This window comes from Sphaerodactylus townsendi, linkage group LG03 (genome assembly GCF_021028975.2).
Source record: "Sphaerodactylus townsendi isolate TG3544 linkage group LG03, MPM_Stown_v2.3, whole genome shotgun sequence".
Lineage (NCBI taxonomy): Eukaryota > Metazoa > Chordata > Lepidosauria > Squamata > Sphaerodactylidae > Sphaerodactylus > Sphaerodactylus townsendi.
Window position 1 is genome coordinate 169783755 of NC_059427.1, and position 19459 is coordinate 169803213.

The 19459-nt window shown below is 41.5% G+C and overlaps 1 protein-coding gene across 1 annotated transcript in view; it reads left to right on the plus strand.

Moving 5' to 3' along the window:
• The window catches only part of LRP1 (LDL receptor related protein 1), a 466085-nt gene that overhangs the window by 40477 nt on the left and 406149 nt on the right, over positions 1-19459 (plus strand). Inside the window, 1 exon segment of the mRNA XM_048487597.1 lies at positions 15680-15805. Coding sequence (XP_048343554.1) covers positions 15680-15805 — 126 coding nt within the window.

Below are 19459 nucleotides of genomic sequence, written 5' to 3' on the forward strand. Positions count from 1 at the left end.
AGCATCACTCCAAACCTGGCAAGAGAGCCGGGAGGCCTAGCAAATGTTGCTGGCTAAAGGCCTTCTGAAGAAAGGGCCAACTGAGGCCTCTTGAAGGGTCATCTTGGGTCTACACCTTTTGTTTGGATTTCCTTCCTGTTGCCAGTGGTTACAGCTGGAGACAGCTCCCACTAACAAATCTTTCTGGAAATGGGTGAAACCTTTAAAGGATCAGAAAGGGGAGAAAATAACCCACTTGCTATGTTTCTATCTCCCTTGGTTTGAGATGGCGCACCTCCCTACACCATCCTTATGGTAGCCTTATGAGATAGGACAGGTTAAGAGAATGTGACTCATCGAAGGTCATAATCTGAGGTTTGGATCTGAGCTGGAATTTTTAAAATCCTGGTCTCCAAAAACTTGGTCTCGCTTGTTTGGAAGGGGGGGCATCTCCCCTCCCTTAACATGATTTATTTGTTCAACCCAGAGGCCTGTGTTTTGCCACTTGACATTTTAAAGCAAGATTTAACGGTTTGGATTAAATTACTGGAAGCCAAAGGAATGCTTAAAACCTCACATTTCCCAAATATCCTGCTGTTTTTTTTCCGGGCAAGTCTGAGGTCTTGCTGACCAAGTGGTCTTATGAAAGCTGAGGGAACATTTCCTCCCTCCTCTATAACTTGACAAATGTGTGACAAAGCATGTCTGTTTTGAGGAGTAAATAACAATAGGCTAGCTATTTCGGGCTCTGTGTAGGTAGGAGAGAACAGCTCTCCTGTTCGCCCATCTCTTTAAATAATAATAATAATAATAATAATAATAATAATAATAATAATAATAATAATAATAATAATAATAATAATAATAATTTGGGTGCTGTGTGGTTTCCGGGCTGTATGGCCGTGTTCTAGCAGCATTCTCTCTATTAAGCCTGCATCTGTGGCTGGCATCTTCAAGAGGATCAGCCACAGATGCAAGCGTCAGGAGAATGCTAACTAAAGTATAACCATACAGCTAACCTAGCCTAATATATTCGAGCAGTGAAACCCTTCGACAATACAATAATAATAATAATAATAATTATTATTATTATAATTATAATTATAATTATAACTATAATAATTATAATTATAATAATTATAATAATTATAATAATTATAATAATTATAATGATGACGACGACGACGTAGTAGTAGTAGTGGTGGTAGTAGAAGATTTCACAGCTGCCAGATCTTTAGCTGGTTGTTGGCCTTCATTACAATTCGAGCCTCGCCCAGAAGCCTAGGAAGTTGTATCGCCGTAGTATTTGTGCGAATCCCAGCAGGGCTGCCTTCTGAATTTGACAGATGTTAATTTTGTCAATTCGAAGATGTTTCAAGTGCTGCCCTAGTGTTTTTGGGATGGCGCCCAGCGTGTCGATTACCACTGGGACGACCTCAGCTGGTTTGTGCCATAGACGCTGAAGCTCAATTTTCAAATCGTGGTATCTAGTGACCTTCTCGTGTTCTTTTTCAATGACCCTGCTGTCACCGGGGACTGCTATGTCGATGATGGTCACTTTCTTGTCCTCGATCACGGTGATGTCTGGTGTATTGTGTTTCAACACTTTGTCCATTTGGATTCGAAAGTCCCACAGGATCTTGACCTTCTCATTTTCCATCATCATCATCATCATCATCATCATCATCATCATCATCATCATCATCATCATCATCATCATCATCATCATCATCATCATCATCATCATCATCATCATCAATTTTGATACAAAACAGTTATACACAGCAAACAAGATCAATATGCTGGATTTTCTATTACATCACACGTCAGACACTTCCCAAGATTCTAGGACTGTGTGATATATCGACGAATAATGCATGCAGAGCCGAGTAGGGTGGCCTTTTGCAGCTGACATATGGTGATTTTGTCAGCGCTGATTGTTTTTAAGTGCCGTCCAAGGTCTTCAGGCACTGCACCCAGTGTGCCGATCACCACTGGGACCACCTTTACTGGTTTGTGCCAGAGTCTTTGTAGTTCAATCCTTAAATCCTCGTATCGTTTAAGTTTTTCCAGTTGCTTCTCATCAATTCTGCTGTCTATTATTACATATTATTATTATTATTATTATTATTATTATTATTATTATTATTATTATTATTATTATTATTATGTGTAATAATAATAATAATAATAATAATAATAATAATAATAATAATAATAATAATAATAATAATAATCATTGGTTAGCTTCCAGTTTCATCAATTCTGCTGTCTATTATTATTATTATTATTATTATTATTATTATTATTATTAATAATAATAATAATAATAATAATAATAATAATAAGTTTTTCCAGTTGCTTCTCATCAATTCTGCTGTCTATTATTATTATTATTATTATTAATAATAATAATAATAATAATAATAATAATAATAATAATAATAATAATAATAATAATAATAATAATAATAATAATAATAATAATAATTCAATTTAGTGTACCGCCCCATTCCCGAAGAGGATTTTAGATTAGCTTACCTTTGCCACTTTAGTATAAAGTAAGGAAAAACTTCTAGAAAAAAACCCTGAAAAATAACTTTGGAGTATGATTTCCAGTAGTGCCCTAATTTTGTGTGTGCAAGAGAAAGAGCGCGCAAGATAGAAGAATGATAAATATCCTGGCAAATTCAGCAGGAAAATCTCCCCACTGTAGATATGGCAGTTGATCCTTTCACTTAGTGCTGAAAGCTTGCCTACAAAAGTATGTGTGGTCTTTGAATTCATGAAAATGTATCAGAAAAGTCTGATTGCGAGCTGCTATCAGTTTGGGGCATCTCCCACATCCCTGGTCCATCTCGATTTAAAACAAGAAATCTTATCCTTTTGGGAAGAAACCCAATTTTGAAAGTAGGCCAAGAGACTCCTTTTCTTTTGTTTCACCTCACGTCTATTGTTTTGAAAAGGAAGCATTCCATTTTAAATTGCTTCCTGATATGCTGGCCCTCGCAAAGACTCTGTGCTCCGGTGTCAGGATATGAAAAGTGTGAACATCTTCCCTTGAAGAGGCAGGCACCCAGTCCCACTTTCTAGTGGAGTATAATAAAGCTGTGTGTAATTCTGACAGTCCCATGGCAGTCTGTGCTTATTGTATAACTTGAGTGTGAGTAAAATCTCTTCTTCCATGGCTTATATTTCATAAGGGTGTGTTAGGTCAAATTAATCTATTTGGGTGGATGTCATTGTTTTTCTTTAAGTACCCAGATGTTAAGACAGTGGACTAATGGATTTCAGCCAACCCTATCACCATCTGTGGCGTTTAAGTTGGGATAATCACTTTTGGGTCTGTGATCCAACTCTTACCTTCTCCACAAGACGAGCATCCATCTTTGAGGGAGAAGGCAAAATTCTTCCATGAAGCTTTGCATTCAGATGATCTCTGGTGTCATCCCTGGCATCTCCAGTTAAAAATATCTCCAGGAGCAGCTTAGAAAAGGGCCCCTTTCTCCCTGAGGGGCTTTCCCCACTACAGAAGGGAGCTAAGGTCGACTCAGTTCCCTTCAGTGGAAAGTGATTCCAGGCTGTCCCCACAGCAACTGAGTTGGCCCCCTGGAACTGAGCTAAGTGGGCGGGATCATCTTGGTGCCTGTTTCGCTCCTTGATCGTGATTGGCGCTTGTGTTACGGTGGGAAACGGGAGCGTTCTTTTTTTTTTACAGTTTTCGTACATCGCAGCTACATAGCAGTAATGTGCCGAACTGCTTCCGTCGCAGTCGGAGCGATGAAGCATTGGCGCCAAAACATATAGACACGCCAATTCCATTCATAACATTCATGTGATTGTAGCTTCGAAACATCAGAGGAAGTTATTTAAAAAAGGCGTGATTTCTGCCCGCCACGACTCTTCCGTTCTGCGCATGCCACAAAAGCGGCTCATGATTGGTTGAATGGATGAGGTGTCGTTTCAATGCTTCCCCACTTCGAAGCTTCGAAGCGGTATAGACCTTGTTCTGGCAGAAAAGTGTAGTTCATAACTGCAACAAGGATGTCGCAGTTCTGAGGGGGGGAACTTAGACAAAACAATGTTGAGCTCGGTGGCAGTGGGGATTCACTGAGGCGAACCTAGGTAGAAACCAGTTCAACTCTGTCAGTGGGGAAAGCCCCTGAGACTCTGGAGAACTTACGTTAGTCAGTGCACAAAATATCAGGACAAATCAGGATAATACTTTGTACGTTTCATACATTTAAACATTTAGAACAGAACTGTGTTCAGTGCCGTTAATAAACAACATATGAATAAAGTAATCCCCCAACTGTCTTCTGTGAGAGGGGTGCCTTGAAAAATTAATCTACCACATTGATCTAGCATGCTGGGCCTCAGAGGAGGCCATTTGCCAGAAGTCTCCAATCTTTTCAAATCTGCGGGCATATTTGGAATTTTGATGCAGCATGGTGGGTGCTACAACAAAATGGCTGCCACAGAACGGCGGCTGCAGGAGGCAGAGCCAGCCACAGAATTATTGCCATAACTTCAGTAACACAGTGTAGATCCATGTGCTGTGGTGGCAGCTGCTGCCAAAGCAATATTTTTTAAAAACTGACAGCCAATCAGTAGCCATGTTGGGTATTATCCAGGGTTACATGGGCAAAAGCCCTACTTGGCCTTATCTACTTCCTAAAAACATTTGGCAGGTGCAAGTAAAGAAGTTGGTGGTGCTTTGGTGCTCATGGACATCATGTTGGGGGTCCTGGCTCATGCAGCCTAATTCTGTCCCCATCTGTCTTCATACATGTATGAAGAGTGACTGAACCATAGTTGGTCATCGAAAGCAGTGCTTGTGGGCTTTATGGCAACCGGATAGATGCAACATTAGAGAGCCATCCAGGTGATCAGAACGGTGCCAGATGAACTTCTGACCTGATGGCATAAAGCAGCTTCATGTGCTGTACATCTAGGATGAACTATTAGGTTACGAATCTGTATATTTCTACTTTTCCTCTTGACCAATTCTTCCTTGGTCTTGTCCCCCCCCCCCCCCCCCCAAGTGTGTTGCCGGCCTTGGTGCGCTTGAAGAAAAATTCGCCAGGCCTATCCTACCCAGGCAAGTGAGGATGTGGTTTGATTGTGTCCTGTTGCTGCATTTTGATTGTTCCTGACCTTTTGGAGTTTCAGGGGCAAGCGAGGCCTTTTATAGCAGTTATCCGTCTCCCTTTCTCTCTCTCCCCTCCCCTCCAGATGCTATTAATAAGCTTATACCGTCTCTCTCTTTCTCTCTCTCTCGTGTGTGTGCGTGGGTGTGTGTGGGTTAGGTGTAAAGCAGTCCTCAGTGACTGAGAAGAGTTTTGAAATAAGGTTTTCCAAGAGGAAGTTCAACAGGCTAGCCCAGAAATTGCTCGTCATTGTCTTGTGGTGATATGTCGCCTGGGTACCTGCTGCACGCATCTGATGAAGTGGCCTGTAAGGTCCCTGGAAGCTCATGCTTGAATAAGTTTTTGAGATGCCCAAGGCTCCTGTCCTATTTGCTGCAGTAGACTTAACATGGCTACCCCTCTAGAACTGAACGTTGTGGGTGTTTGTTTAAACTTTCTGTCTGACTGGAACACACATGAACTTGCCTGGTGTGTTTGGCCAGACCATTAATCTGTTGAAGTTATTGTAGTTCTTTCTGTTAGGTTCTCTAGGGTGTTAGGCACAAGTCTTTCATGTTGCCTACTACTTAATTCTTTTAACTGGAAATGCTGGGGCAGTGACTTACCTTTAGAAAATGACGCCCGGGGCATGCATGCCCCCTGTGTCCAACCTCCAGCTGAACTTCCCCCACTTCCACCATGTCCCGCACCAAACTCCTCCTGCCTCCGCCCCGCCAAAAAATTCAACAAACCTTTCTTCAAGTCAAACACACTGAGGCTGGCAACATACTGAGGGTGGGGACACGGCCAGAGAGGACCACTTATTTCCTGGTCTTGGGGTGCTTGAAGAAAAGTTTGCCTGGCCTATCCTGGCCTGCAGGGGCGGGGGCGTGTGAGAAGGAGGGGGTGGTTGGCCAGTATGTACCCCCACGAGACCCAAGTGAATGGTACCTGCATCGTCTGGCCTCTCTGTCTTCCCCTTAGATATGCCAGTGTGCTGGGGATGGATCCTGTATTCAAATCAGATGCTCTGCCACTCAGCCATGGCCGGTCATTGTTCACCCTTATTCTATGGGAAATGGACCACAAAATGTTGTCTCTCTTTTGACATGTCTTAAGAATTCCTATTTGGCAATGGAGAATGCAGGGTAGAAATATTTTAATAAATGTGTCTGTGTCATCTCCTTCAACCAAATCCTGCTATTGTCTGCTCATAAGCTGAACAGCCTTTAATAGTTTTCCTTGAATGGTAACTGTTTCATCAAACGCTGCTGATTCCTTCTTATTGCTTCTTTCAGCTTTGTGTTTTTTTGGACTATATACGTCATCACAGAGGTTTGCAAAGGAAGATAAATATTAAATTTAGAAAATGTTCGCTAAGCTCAAAACTAGGCTTCTTTTACTGTGTCAGAGAAGCAGGTAATTGGTCTCTGAGCAGAAATGTGCTGGTGTGAATGCCAAGACGAATAGGGTAATGTCTGACTTCTGTGTTCCAGACCAGACATAACTGTACAAGATCTCTCTTTAATCATTTTTACCAGTTATAAGCGGATGGGACATTTCATAGTGCCAAATAATTCTATTTTTTTATGGCTGGTAACTGAGCTTTTGGAACTAAACTGAATACTTTTTCCCCCCCTTCCCCCATTTCGAATTGTTTATAGAAAAAAAGCTTTTAATTTAGATTTTTAACCTAGTAGCTGAGGCCTGATTTTGCTATTTGATTTTTGAGCTCTCCACAAGATGAATTTACTGGTCGTTTCATACAGGGGGTCTTTCTAATACCGGGGTGCCCAACTTGGGGTGCCCATACCCCCCGGAGGTATGGGATGGAATTTCAGGGGGTGCGACAAAGAGTGACTCATCAAGCCAACCATGTGCGATGGAAATGGCAACAATTGTCCTGGGCAAAAAAGCAAAAAAATTTTTGTGGAACACGTGTCCCATCAAACAATGTCATTTACAATCGAATCAATAATTTGAGTGAAGATATTTCGGACCAAGTCATCTGAGATATCCTCGTGACATCTCTATGCAGTTGGATGAGTGAACTAATGTTTTCACTTGTAGTCAACTCAAACATTAGTGAAGTATGTCAGTGGAGGTGCTATGAAGGAATATTTCCTGCTTTGTAAAGATCTGAAAATAAGCACAACTGCAAAGGATGTGATGCAGCTGGTGAAATACTTCTTTGCCAAACATGATCTAGATATCAAAGTTATGGGTTCTGTGCGCACTGATGAGGCACCTGCGATGCTTGGACATAAACGTGGCTTTTCTGCGTTGATTAAAAAGGAGATGCCAGACTTGCAAGTTACCCCTTTTTTATCAGAATGCTTTGGCATCAAAAACAATGCCTCCAAATTTAAAGAAAGTCCTTGAAACTTGTGTGAAGCTCATCAACTGGATCAGGGGCGTGCTTTGAACCATCGCATCTTCAAATAATTTTGTGAGGATCTAAAAAGTGAGCATTCCACTTTGCTTTCCCACAAAGATGTCTGTTGATTGTCAAGAGAACCAATTTTAACCTGCTTCTTTGAACTGTGGGAAGAAATCAAAGTTTTTCTGGAGGACCATGAGTGTTATCTGATTGGGCATTCGAATTACAGGAATTCGCCTACATGCTGGCTTACTTAGCTGATATTTTCACTTGTATGAATGACCTCAGTGTTTTTCTTCAAGGGAAAGGGATGAATATATTGAAGGTTTGTGGAAAATTGAATGCCTTCAAAGAAAAGTTACATCGTTGGCATCGAAGTATGGAAATAGGCAATCTCTCAATTTTTCCTTCATTAGAAGAGATGGTTGATGATTCTGGATCCATAACTCCTACTGTGTGTAAAGAAGTTGTGGCTCATTGGGAAATGCTGTCAGAATTGTTTGGTGGATATTTTGCTGCCGAAGACCTGAAGATTTCTGAAGAATGGATCATGAACCTATATTCCTACAATTTGGAGAAAATATCAGAGGATGAAGAGCTGAAGGAAGATCTTATTGATTTGTGGACAAATTGAAATGCAATTTGAAAGTAAGATTTTGAAGGAATTTTGGTACGTAGCACTGGGTCTGGTCCAAGATTTTTTGCATATGAAATAATTTTTTATTAATTTTCTCAAAATGGTTATACAGAATAAGAAAACAATAAACAGAAAATAGTAAGCAGAAAAAAATACCTAATCGTGGGACTGAACACAGCAACAGAATAGATTTTAATATTCCAATAATTCCAATTCCAAAGCCTTTATTGGCATTATAAATTACTAACTCTGTAATTTATAATGCCAATAAAGGCTTTGGAATTGGAATTGAATATATCAATTTAACCAATGCTTATAACCTTAACTATTAACACATTTCCGTTATTGATTTAGCCTCCTATTGAAAAAATGTCTCCCATTTCTCATCAGATTTTACTTCCTGTTTACAAGATTTGTCCGTTTCGCCATTGTAGCATATTCTCATACTTTATCCTCCCAAATCTCTGTATTTGGGCAGCTTTTGGTCTTCCAACTGGATGCTATTATCACTCTGGCATCCATTAACATATGAAAACATAATTCATTACATTTTTCATTATATAATTCATAATTTTCATTACATAATTCATAATTCATTACGTTTCTTTGGAAAGTTCTCAGGAACAATACTAAGTAACATTGTCTTGGTATCAAAAAGGAATTTAATCGTGAGTATTTTTTGCATTTTTGTATGAACTTCCACCCAGTACTTCTCAATTCTTGTAGAGGTTCACCACATGTGAAAGGATCCAACTTCTTGACTTTTCCAGCAAAGCCCATCACTATTTTTACATAATGTCTTTGGGGGTCATTTATCATCAATAAAACATTTTATATCAGTTCTCTTTTTAATATTTGGCATGTAGTAAATTTAATATTTTTGGACCATAATGCCTCCCATTTTTGGAAGGTTATTTCTTCTGCATTTTACAATGTAGACTTTTACTTGCTCTGTTTCAGTTTAATATTTAAGCAGGATTTTATATATCCTTTCCAACAAACGTTGTTTCTGTGATGTAATCTCTTGTTCAAATTCTGTCCTATCTTTTAAACTGCTTCTGTCTAATTTTAATTTCTTTCTGAGTTTTGACATTAATTGAAAGTATATTCCTTCATCTTTTGTCTTGTTCCATGACTTGATATTCCCTCTCCTATTAGTCAATTCTTTATGAAGTATGTTGTCAGTCTTCTTTCTTGTCTCTCTGTCATAGTAAGGTTCATTAGGAGATTTTAAAGGTGAAACTGAAGGACTAAGTCTTAAGCTAGTCTTTTTCCAGATTACAAAAAGTCTTTTCCTTATTACATTGGAGTCTTTTCCAGTCAAGTCTTTCTTCTGATGCGATTTTTCCATCCATAAATCCCTATGTGTTCATGCTTTCAGATCTGCTGTTTCTGATTTTATTATTCTTTGATCTGGGTTTTTAATCCAATCCACAATCCACACAAGTCCAGCAGCCTGGTAGTATATTTTTATAAGAGGGACAGCTAGACTTCCTCCTTTTTCTCATCTTGTAACACCTTAAATCCTATTCTTGGTCTTTTATTGCTCCGAATAAATTTATTTTGGTAAGTTTTCAAGACTTGATGGAAAATCACTCCATGTCCTTATTCTGTTTGCAACGACATACTTGTGTGAATCTGGACTCATTTCTCGTTTGTCAATACAGACAAAATCTAGGAATTGCCTGGATCCACAGACAGACATGCAGATCACAGTCAGCAAGAAAGTTCCATGTTTTGACAAAATCATGAATGAGAAACAGGAACAAAGAAATAATTGAATGTTATGTTCATAATTGGGATTGATTTTACCTTTTACAACTTTTTTCTGAATAAATTAGAATCTAATAAAATTGCTCAATTTATATTTTCATTTTATGCACTGAGTTCAATTTGTTCACCAGCAATATTGTACGTAGTTCATTTGCGGTTCAAAAATTAGCAATTAGCAGATGTAATATTACTTTTGTAAGGGTGCAAACAATAACGTTTGCTAGGGGTGTAGGGCATAGAAAAGGTTGGAAACCGTTGTTCTAATATGTACTTATTTGTGTAAATAAGACTGTTTATTACTGCTATAGAGAAAAAAAATGAAAAAGCCAGATCTCTGCCACACAAATACTGGCATTCCCCATGCGCTAGTGTATTCTTAGCACATAAGACTTTTCAGAGTCTTTCTTGGTAGCTTCCCATCCAAGTACCAACCCTGCTTAGCTTTCAAGAGTTGACAAGATTGGGCTGTACCAATCTGCCTTCCTTCTGATGCATGAACCTGGAAAAGTGATGAAGGATGCAGAATATCTGCCTGTACCTTTCCTTCCCTATACTCTCTCCCAAGGTGATATTTTCCAATACCAGAGTTCAGATTAGCAGGAAGAAAGTCATTTGAGGGCAGATTATAAAGCTGTAAACTTGTATGCCCCTTTAGCTGTGTCTCCCCCACCCCTTTCTATTTATATAATACTAGCGGTACCCGGCCACACGTTGCTGGTGAAATGGGAAAGAAAGAAAAGCGAAAGCGCACGTTGGGATCCATTGGAATCCGTTGGAATCCTCTGTTGACGTCACTAAATTGCATGGTGGTCATGAAAGAACTTTGCGAGAAGCGAGGATGTTGCGTCATTGAAACTGACCGGGCCTTGGGCAACGTGAGGGGGGTCCCGTGGTGCTTTTACCCCCCAGATTTCCCCAGCTACACCTTGGGTAGCCTGAAAGAAAAACAGTTGGGGACGGTGGGCTTCCTGACTGGGGACGGTGGGCTTCCTGACCAGGCAGACGAAAACTGATTTTCCGAGAGATATCGAGAAGCTGCAGGTCTCCGTGGAGTTTGAAACAGATACCCATTTGCATTCGTTGTGCCCGTTTGACCTCTGGCTTCCAGATTTCCCAGTGTGCATTGGCGAGGCTTCAAAACGAAGATCTGTGATTATGCTGTGCATCAGAGAAAGTTATTTAATATGGTCAGTTGAGGTGTAGATGTTGAGAAAAGTCTCCATGTTAGAATATAGTCCCAAACGAATATGAGCACAGGCAACCAGAGCACAGGCAACATTGGAATGTATGAAAAATAAGTGTAACAATGCAATTGGAAACATTGAAGTGGAAGCATGAAAGTGGAAATTTGGGAATCGTACATGGATCGTAAATTGGAAACATTGAGATGGAATCTTAAAGTAGTGAGTATAGCGTGTATTGCTGTAACATCCACCAGATGTCGCATGTTTTTTTAAAAACATGGTTTTACCTGTGACAGGTGTGACACCTGTATCATAGCGTAATAGTAGGTATATAAAAACACGTGCGTATTCGAATGCAATGTTGTGTCAAAATTTTAAACCAATCGGTGAAGAACTTTCGGAGATTTAAGATTTTGAACAAACAAACATTTACATTTTTATTTATATAGATAGATTTGAGCAGACCTGCATTTAAAGATACTTACGTGCCAATAGAGGGTTTTAACATTCTAGGACACAGGTGTCAAATTCGCAGCTCTCCAGATGTTATGGACTACAGTTCCCATCACCCCCTGCCAGTGTCATGCTGGCAGGGGATGATGGGAACTGTAGTCCATAACATCTGGAGGGGCGTGAGTTTGACACCTCTGTTCTAGGACATTCCATTGCTGACCTAAGAATGGGCATTCTCCTACAGAAAAGCTTCAAAGGGAGATTACAATAGGAGATTGCTGATTAAGAATTCATCGAGTTCAGAACAATGGATCTTCCCAGGGCTGCATAAGGATTCCTAGCCCATCTCTATGCATACTTCCCAACTCTAATCAAACCAGACTGAATTTTCATTGTGCCTTGGCCTTCTGACTTCTGGATCTTCATTCCTATTTGTATCTGATGAAGGGAACTTTGACTCCTGAAAGCTTAGACCCTGGAGAATTTTGTTAGTCTTTAAGGTGCAACTAAACTTGAGTTTTGGTCATAGCTACCCAGCTGCAATTATTTGCCTTATGATAGATAAGCCTGGTGTATGTGGTTTAGTCCACTTCCAGAACCATCCCTGTAAATATTGGGAAAGACTTCCCCTTGGGATAGTTTGGCAGATTGGTCATTCTGCTTATTGTTGGTCAGGGTTTATCCAGAGAACTGTTTTAAGTGTTGGGCTTTGTGTGTTCCCAGAAAATAGAGGCGGGTCAAAAGAAGGTGATAAAGATAATAAAAGGTATGGAATGTAAAGAGCAATAAACAAATGAAACAGCATTTGGGCATGTTCAGACCCGAGGAGGGATAAAAGGCAGTTTTCATAATGGGCTTAAGGTACAGGAAGGAAGATTGAAGTTAAGTATTAGAGAAAGCCTTTCTGACTACGAGATTATGCAGGGAAGCATGTTCTCAAGGTTGGTTTTAAAGGCTTTGAACAATTGAAGGGTTTAAGGAGAAGCCAGAGGAATATCTCATTGGGATGATTAAGGTATTGCTCATATGGCCTCAAATGCAGAAGGAGCAAGCCACCAGACACAGGTTCTCAGACTTTGTCCTGATGAGGTTTTAAGGCCGTCACAAAAGAAAAAACAGTGAGCCTTCCCAGAGCTAATGGAGGTAGATCAAAGACAGATAAATCAGTTGGTGGCACATGCATATGTGAGGAACTGGACCAGTTGTATTGCACAATATTAGGTCAGGTTGGGTTGATAGAATCCTTGACTGTACCATTATAGATAGCAGTGGGGTGATGTTGGATTTCAGTACCAAACTATGTCAGAAGATCTTTTTATGTAGCAAGATAGCATGCTGGAAAAGGGTTATGCTGATATCCCCCCCCCCCCCCCACGAGCTGTATGCAAGCAATTTTTGTTTTCATATTGTGGAACTTTCAGGAGTACCCTCTCGCAATCTGAAGTGGTACAGCCCAAAATTCTGCCACCCTTTTGTTCTGCATAATGCATAGCTTGGCTCTGGGTCAGAGGCTCAGAGCTGTACATACAGTGAAACAATTGATAGCGGAGCCAGAAGTGAATTTATTCCACTTCTGGATTTGTTCTGAATAAAAGATTAAACAATGTTTTATTTCTGTATTAGGTAGGTAGAAGCCAACTGTATTAGATAGAAAATAGGATTTATAGTTATCTTTTGTATCCTCTGTATTTGCATCTGCATGGAACCTCCTTGGCTCAAGGCAGGAATCCACCCCTGCTCCACCTGTGCCTGTCCCTTTCACTTGTAAAACTCTTGCTGGACGCTGACAAAGGGGACCCCGGAAGAAGCGCCTCACCCTGCCTAATCTCACCAGCAGGCAGATAAGGGGGCCATCGTCATCAAGTTTCATTTCCCGACCCCAAGCACCCAAGAGACTCTTTGTGTTCTTCCCGCCAGTGCATACGTCATCGCCTCGCCTTACTCCAGTCGCGAAATCCAAGAAGGGGCTGCCCATCGAACTCTGATTGGTTCCCATGTATTGCAAATGCATGATTGGTTACTGTGTATTTTGTTAATGAATTATGGTGGGCTGTCCTGGACTCCCCCGGACTCCCGGCGGGAGAAAGGGTTTTTAAGACGTTGTAAAGCTGCTAGGCAGTTGCAGTTGCCGTGGTGTGGAGGTGCTGACACATAGGTCAGCATCTCAATAAACCATTCTTTTATTCACTATACTCACTATGTCGGGTCCCGTTTGTGTTCCCCTGCGCTGCCGAGAGCTGGGTAGTCTGGAGCTATTAAAAGTTACCAGGCAGCGCGGTAACACAATGGTGGATTCTGCACAGCAAATATATAACGGGTTGCAGTCATTATAAAGGAACCCATTTTCTCTTTCCCTGTTCACCACGCAGATGCCAACCTATTGGAACTCATTGAAACAATCTGGGTTGCTTTTGCGCTTTTGCATGGAGACGCTTCTCTTTTAAAAAATTTCTTGCAGCACATGCATAGCTGCGCAGTCATACAGAAATAAATCTTGCAGACATGGCAATTGTCCCACAATACGATTGGCTGCACCTGCAAAATAAAAAAAAAGGCAATATTGAACATGTTGCTGTAGATCGGTCATACTTGCTTCCACGGGGCCCCTCAGAGAATCTGCCCACAACCAGCTGGGCAACCTGGACAGAATGGGTGGATTCTCCCTGACAGTGGATTGCGCGGACCTTGCAGTGAACGGGTAGAAGCAGCAGTGGAACAGCGGTGGCGTAGTGGTTAAGAGCAGGTGCATTCTAATCTGAAGGAACTGGGTTTGATTCCCTGCTCTGCCGCTTGAGCTGTGGAGGCTTATCTGGGGAATTCAGATTAGCCTGTGCACTCCCACACACGCCAGCTGGGTGACCTTGGGCTAGTCACAGCTTTTCGGAGCTCTCTCAGCCCCGCCCACCTCTCAGGGTGTTTGTTGTGAGGGGGGAAGGGCAAGGAGATTGTAAGCCCCTTTGAGTCTCCTGCAGGAGAGAAAGGGGGGATATAAATCCAAACTCTTCTTCTAGAAGGGAGGGAAATAAAGTGAATTTTAATCAGGCTGTTATGAGTTTTGGAGGCTGTGTGGCTATGGCCTGGTCGTTAGTGCTCCTAACGTTTCACCTGCCTCTATGGCTGGCATTTTCAGAGGCTCGTCATGGTAAGATGTGTTTCTAAATCTTCAGCGGCATGAGTAAGATGACATGCCTCTGAAAATGCCAGCCATATATGTGAAACATTAGGAGAAAAAATTACCAGACCATGGCCATACAGTCCAGAAAACCCACAACAGCCATTTGATGCAGGCCATGAAAGCTTTTGGCACTACGACACTACACTTAATTGTTTATTTCCAAGGATTTTTTTCCTCAGAAAAGTGGGAAATGTTGTGAACTATGAAAAAAACTTGCTACACAATATGGGAAACTTGGAAAATTTGGGAGAAGGGGGCACTGAAAAGCCCTTACTATGAAATATTGTTTCTTTTTTGAGTGAGACAAACCTTGTCTTAAATCCTATTTCTCTCTTTCCTGTTCTATAGCATGAAAAATCCTGAGGACTTCCTTGATTTTTTTTAGTGTTGCATATATTTACATTTCCTCTCCCCCCCCCCCGCCCCCACATTTCTGTTGGTTTTTTTCTGGGGAAAAACTAGAAAAATGCAGGGGTCTTTTATCCACGTGTTCAAAATGTTTGGAAATTTTACATCTCTAGTTGACTTTGATAGCTTTGCTAATGAGAGACGAAGCAGAAACCTTGGCCTGGACAAAATGTGCGGATCATTAGAGTTCTTCTCCTTTTTGTAATAAAGTGACCTCTGTCTTTTCTTCAGTTCTGACAGGTGAGATCAGTAGAGATCAGGTGCTGTTTAGGCAAAAGGGAAAGGACTGCAGAGGCAAACTGATTGTAAGCCAACACCCGACGACCTGAGAAACATGAAGATTAAGGCTTTGCACCTTGATCCACATTTTGGTGTATTTTCTGTCTCTCTAATTTTTTTTTATTCCACATTCTTAGAATTCCAGTTCTGTGGATTTCTGTTTCAACCTAACACCCCTGCTGAACAAGCTGGGCATGTAATTAAGGTCTTTGGGTGGAGGGGTTAAAGGCAGTTTGGGTGGAAAAACCCAAACACCAAAGAGTGACCCTATTATTTCTCCAGTAGAAGACTCCATCAAAGCAAAACCTCCCAACTCCCCGAGTGCAGCGTGGGTGCTGCAGCCTAGACCTACGCCGCCTAACGGGAGAGACCCGAACGCTTGGAACCGGCTCAAGGACCAGCCTTTGGGTAGGAAAAACATTTTGCACAGATGACCAGGCACAGTCAGCAGAACACAATGACTGGCAAATTGTATTTTCTCTCTTCCCTCCTCCCCTCTGCCCCCTTTCTCATAGTAGATTATCCACAAGCCTGCTTGTTTTTTTCTGTTTGGTTTTTTTTTTTTTTTGGTGGGATGGGGGAATTGGGGCTTCAGCTTTCTCTTCCATTTATAGATAAGCAAGAAGGTCAAGGGATTTAGAACCAGTCACAAACAAACCCTAAACTGTGCTGTTCCGTCTAACTCATAATTTTCTTAGCACTGATTTTTCCATATTGATAGTGCAGTCATGTTGCAGAGTGGCCCCACCCTAAGCCCAGTGAAATCAATGTGCTTAGAATGGGATAACTGGGTAGAATTGTGCCATAAGAGGTTTCAGGACCCATTTGTATGAGCTATTTATTTTGAGGTGTAACACACAGACCTAGTGGGTTTACTTATTAGATCTCATGATGGTAGACAGTGCAGTCAAGTCACAGCTGGCAACCCCCTATGATAACCCCATAGGTTTCCAAGGCAAGTGGTCATTTGCCTCTGTGTAGCAATCCTGGACTGCTTTGATGGTCTCCCATCCAAGTACAAACCTGGGTTGACCCTTCTTAGCTTCCCAGATCTGACAAGATCAGGGTCTGCTGGGCTGCCCAGGTCAAAAAAGACATCATGGTGTCGTTTTTGGTGGGAAGGGATTACAAACAAAACCAATGTAGGACAGGGGCTGCAGTTATGAAGGAAAGCAGGTGCAGTCAAGAGGAAAAGTTGGTAGGATCCTACATAACATGTCTTGGCTTCAGGGCAGATTCTGGATTACAAAGTCTGCCTGGCAGGTACAATAGCTAGCTTATCTTTCCCGGCTTTTCGCTTACCCCATAATAAGTTAACAAGGGTAGTTTGACTCCAGTGAGTAGGACTTAAACATACACACCACTGTTATGGCTTAAAAATCACGCTACAGTGACAGGTCTTAGTGATATATTTTTTCTTCTAGGGAGATATATATATATATATAATTTGTTGTTCTTCTCCAGCCCCCTGCTCTGGATGCAAGACACCTCTGTGTGAGAGCTTTAGTAATCAGAAATGCTTCCCGCTTCCTTGTTTTGCTGCTGCCAAAAACTGGTGGTGTTGGAGCACAGTGACTAAGCTTTTGAAAAGGCTGTGTCTGGGTTTATTTAGTTCGTAAAAGGGAGAGTTGTTCTGTGTCCCAGGGCTTTGGGGAGCTTTTCCCCTCCCTCCGGGTGGCAGAGCAGAGCATTTAGCCGAGCTGGCACTTGCAAAATTTCCAGCATGATTTGGTCATTATTTTTAAAATGTTTTTTCTTTAACGGAAAACAATATGACGTTTCTTAGCTTGCGGCTTGCTGGACATGGCTTCCCTCTCTACCCCATGAACATCTCGCCTCGTGCCTCATTTGGTTTCCCTGCTGGCATTTATACAAATTACTTCTGACTCAAGTTCTGGTGGAGCTGTACTATTCTTTCAGGAATCCCTCCAGAGTGTTCGACTGTCTTGTGAATGTGTCGTGTCTCACTAATCTGCAGTGCGTGTGTATCTGAACACCCTGTATATCCACTCCTCCTACAATTCTACATCACATTATGAGAGCTTTGTGTCTAGCATCAACACTATGCTTGGAGAAGCAGGTCCCTTTGTTTTTGAAAGTCACTTAAAAAAAAGTACAAAAAAACCTGAAAACCCTTCTTTAGGCTACTTTATTCAGAGGTGTCGCTTGAGATACTATTGCCGTGGTGGCGAACCTTTGGCACTCCAGATGTTATGGACTACAATTCCCATCAGCCCCTTCCAGCATGGCCAATTGGCCATGCTGGCAGGGGCTGATGGGAATTGTAGTCCATAACATCTGGAGTGCCAAAGGTTCGCCACCACTGTACTATTGGCTTCATGTTAACTCAGTTCTAGAGAAAATTTGACATGTTGTTAAGACAAATAGCTCTTGGGGAGTTAGCAATGAGGTTAGGTGCCCCAACTGTACTGGGAAAAAATAGCTGGAATCTTGAGGTGCTCTAAAGCATAGGAAGATAAAGTGGACATATCAGATGAAGTGGGCTTTAGTCAATAGAAACATGCACTTCCTATGTTTTAAGGTGCCCTGAGCTGGATGGCCTAGGCTAGCCTGATCTCATCAGATCTCGGAAGCATAACAGGCCTTGGTTAGTACTTGGATGGGAGGCAGCAAAGCAAGTCCAGGGTCTTTATGCTGAGGCAGGCAATGGTGAACCACCTCTGTTTGTCTCCTACTTCAGGGTCCTCAGTGTGGACATCGTGTTTTTAGAAAGTGGACAGGCAGCAAAGGAAGTTCAGGCTTCTTATGCAGGGGCAGGCAATGGCAAACCATCTCTGTCTTGAAAACCGTATTTCAGGGTCTTCAGACTTGCCACTGGAGAATCGGTTATCTGGGCAAATTAAATATTGCTTTGTTTTGACAGCAGCAGTTTCTACTGTGTTGGTTTTGTTCTTCCTCATTTCTCTTTCCCATGTATTTTAAAAAAATTATTGCTCTTCTATCCAACACTTAAGCGTCTTCTAAGTGCATGGCTCCACCTCTAGTGGCAGCCATTTTCTGACTGTATCTACCACCCTGTGTCAGAATTGCAAAGGTACCTGCACACTCAAAAAGAGTTGGGGACCCCTGCCCTAAGGGGGTGACCAAAGTCAGCTGCAACCTGACAGCACTTTCTGTTGTGCTTTAAGGTGTGACAAGATTCCTCTTAACTTTTTGCTGCAACAGACTAATGAAGGCTTACCCTCTGAAATTATTACCTTGGAAAGCCTAGTTTTGCTTGGTTCTGTTGTTCACTGCTCTTCTTCTGCAGAGTTGGTCAGTGATGTCCTATGAATCCAAGGAATCTTACCCTTATTCCTTTCAAAGGCATGGGTGTGTTATAATGAATATTTTAAACAACGTAAGTGATGTCATGTTGTGCATGACACTTGATAAACAAGGACTAGGACTTCAAGGACACTGAGCAAGTGTACTGTTTCAGCTGGGATCTCTATGGTTTATTCAATAGAATTTTGAATTAGGGCCTTGGGCACTGATGACAACCTATGCTAGTTTGTGATGTCTTGCTGTCTGTCTTGGCTTTGCTTTCCCATCTGAAGGAGAGGAATAACAGTAATTTAAGAGTATGGTTAGGAAGCTATATGAGGTACGGAGGTGATGTTACCCATTCCGGTGAAGTGGGCTTTAAGTCACAAAACACTTATAATTTTGCAAAATCAGATTAAAGATCTGCAGAAGAAATCTCTCCTTCTGGTTTAATTATGTGTTGGTGTCTGCACAAAGGGGCAAATTGTTTCTAAGCTTGGCAGCTGTACATCTGACATGAGAATGTTTGCTGGTAGCAAAAAGATGACATCCCATCCACCTTTCAATATAAATCTGAGGCATAGGGAAAAGCTTTGTTACTCAGGTGCAAATGTGTTTTTGGTATGTTTTTTGGAGTGTCTATAGTGGTACAAATCAGTTCCATCATCTCCCTTTTGCAAAGCCTTCAAGTCCTGGCGATTGATTAATAGAATAGGCACGTTGGTTCAGATGCTGAGCCAGTGAATAGCAACGGGGAGTTGTTTCCTAGCCAAACCCACTTCTGAAAATATCTAC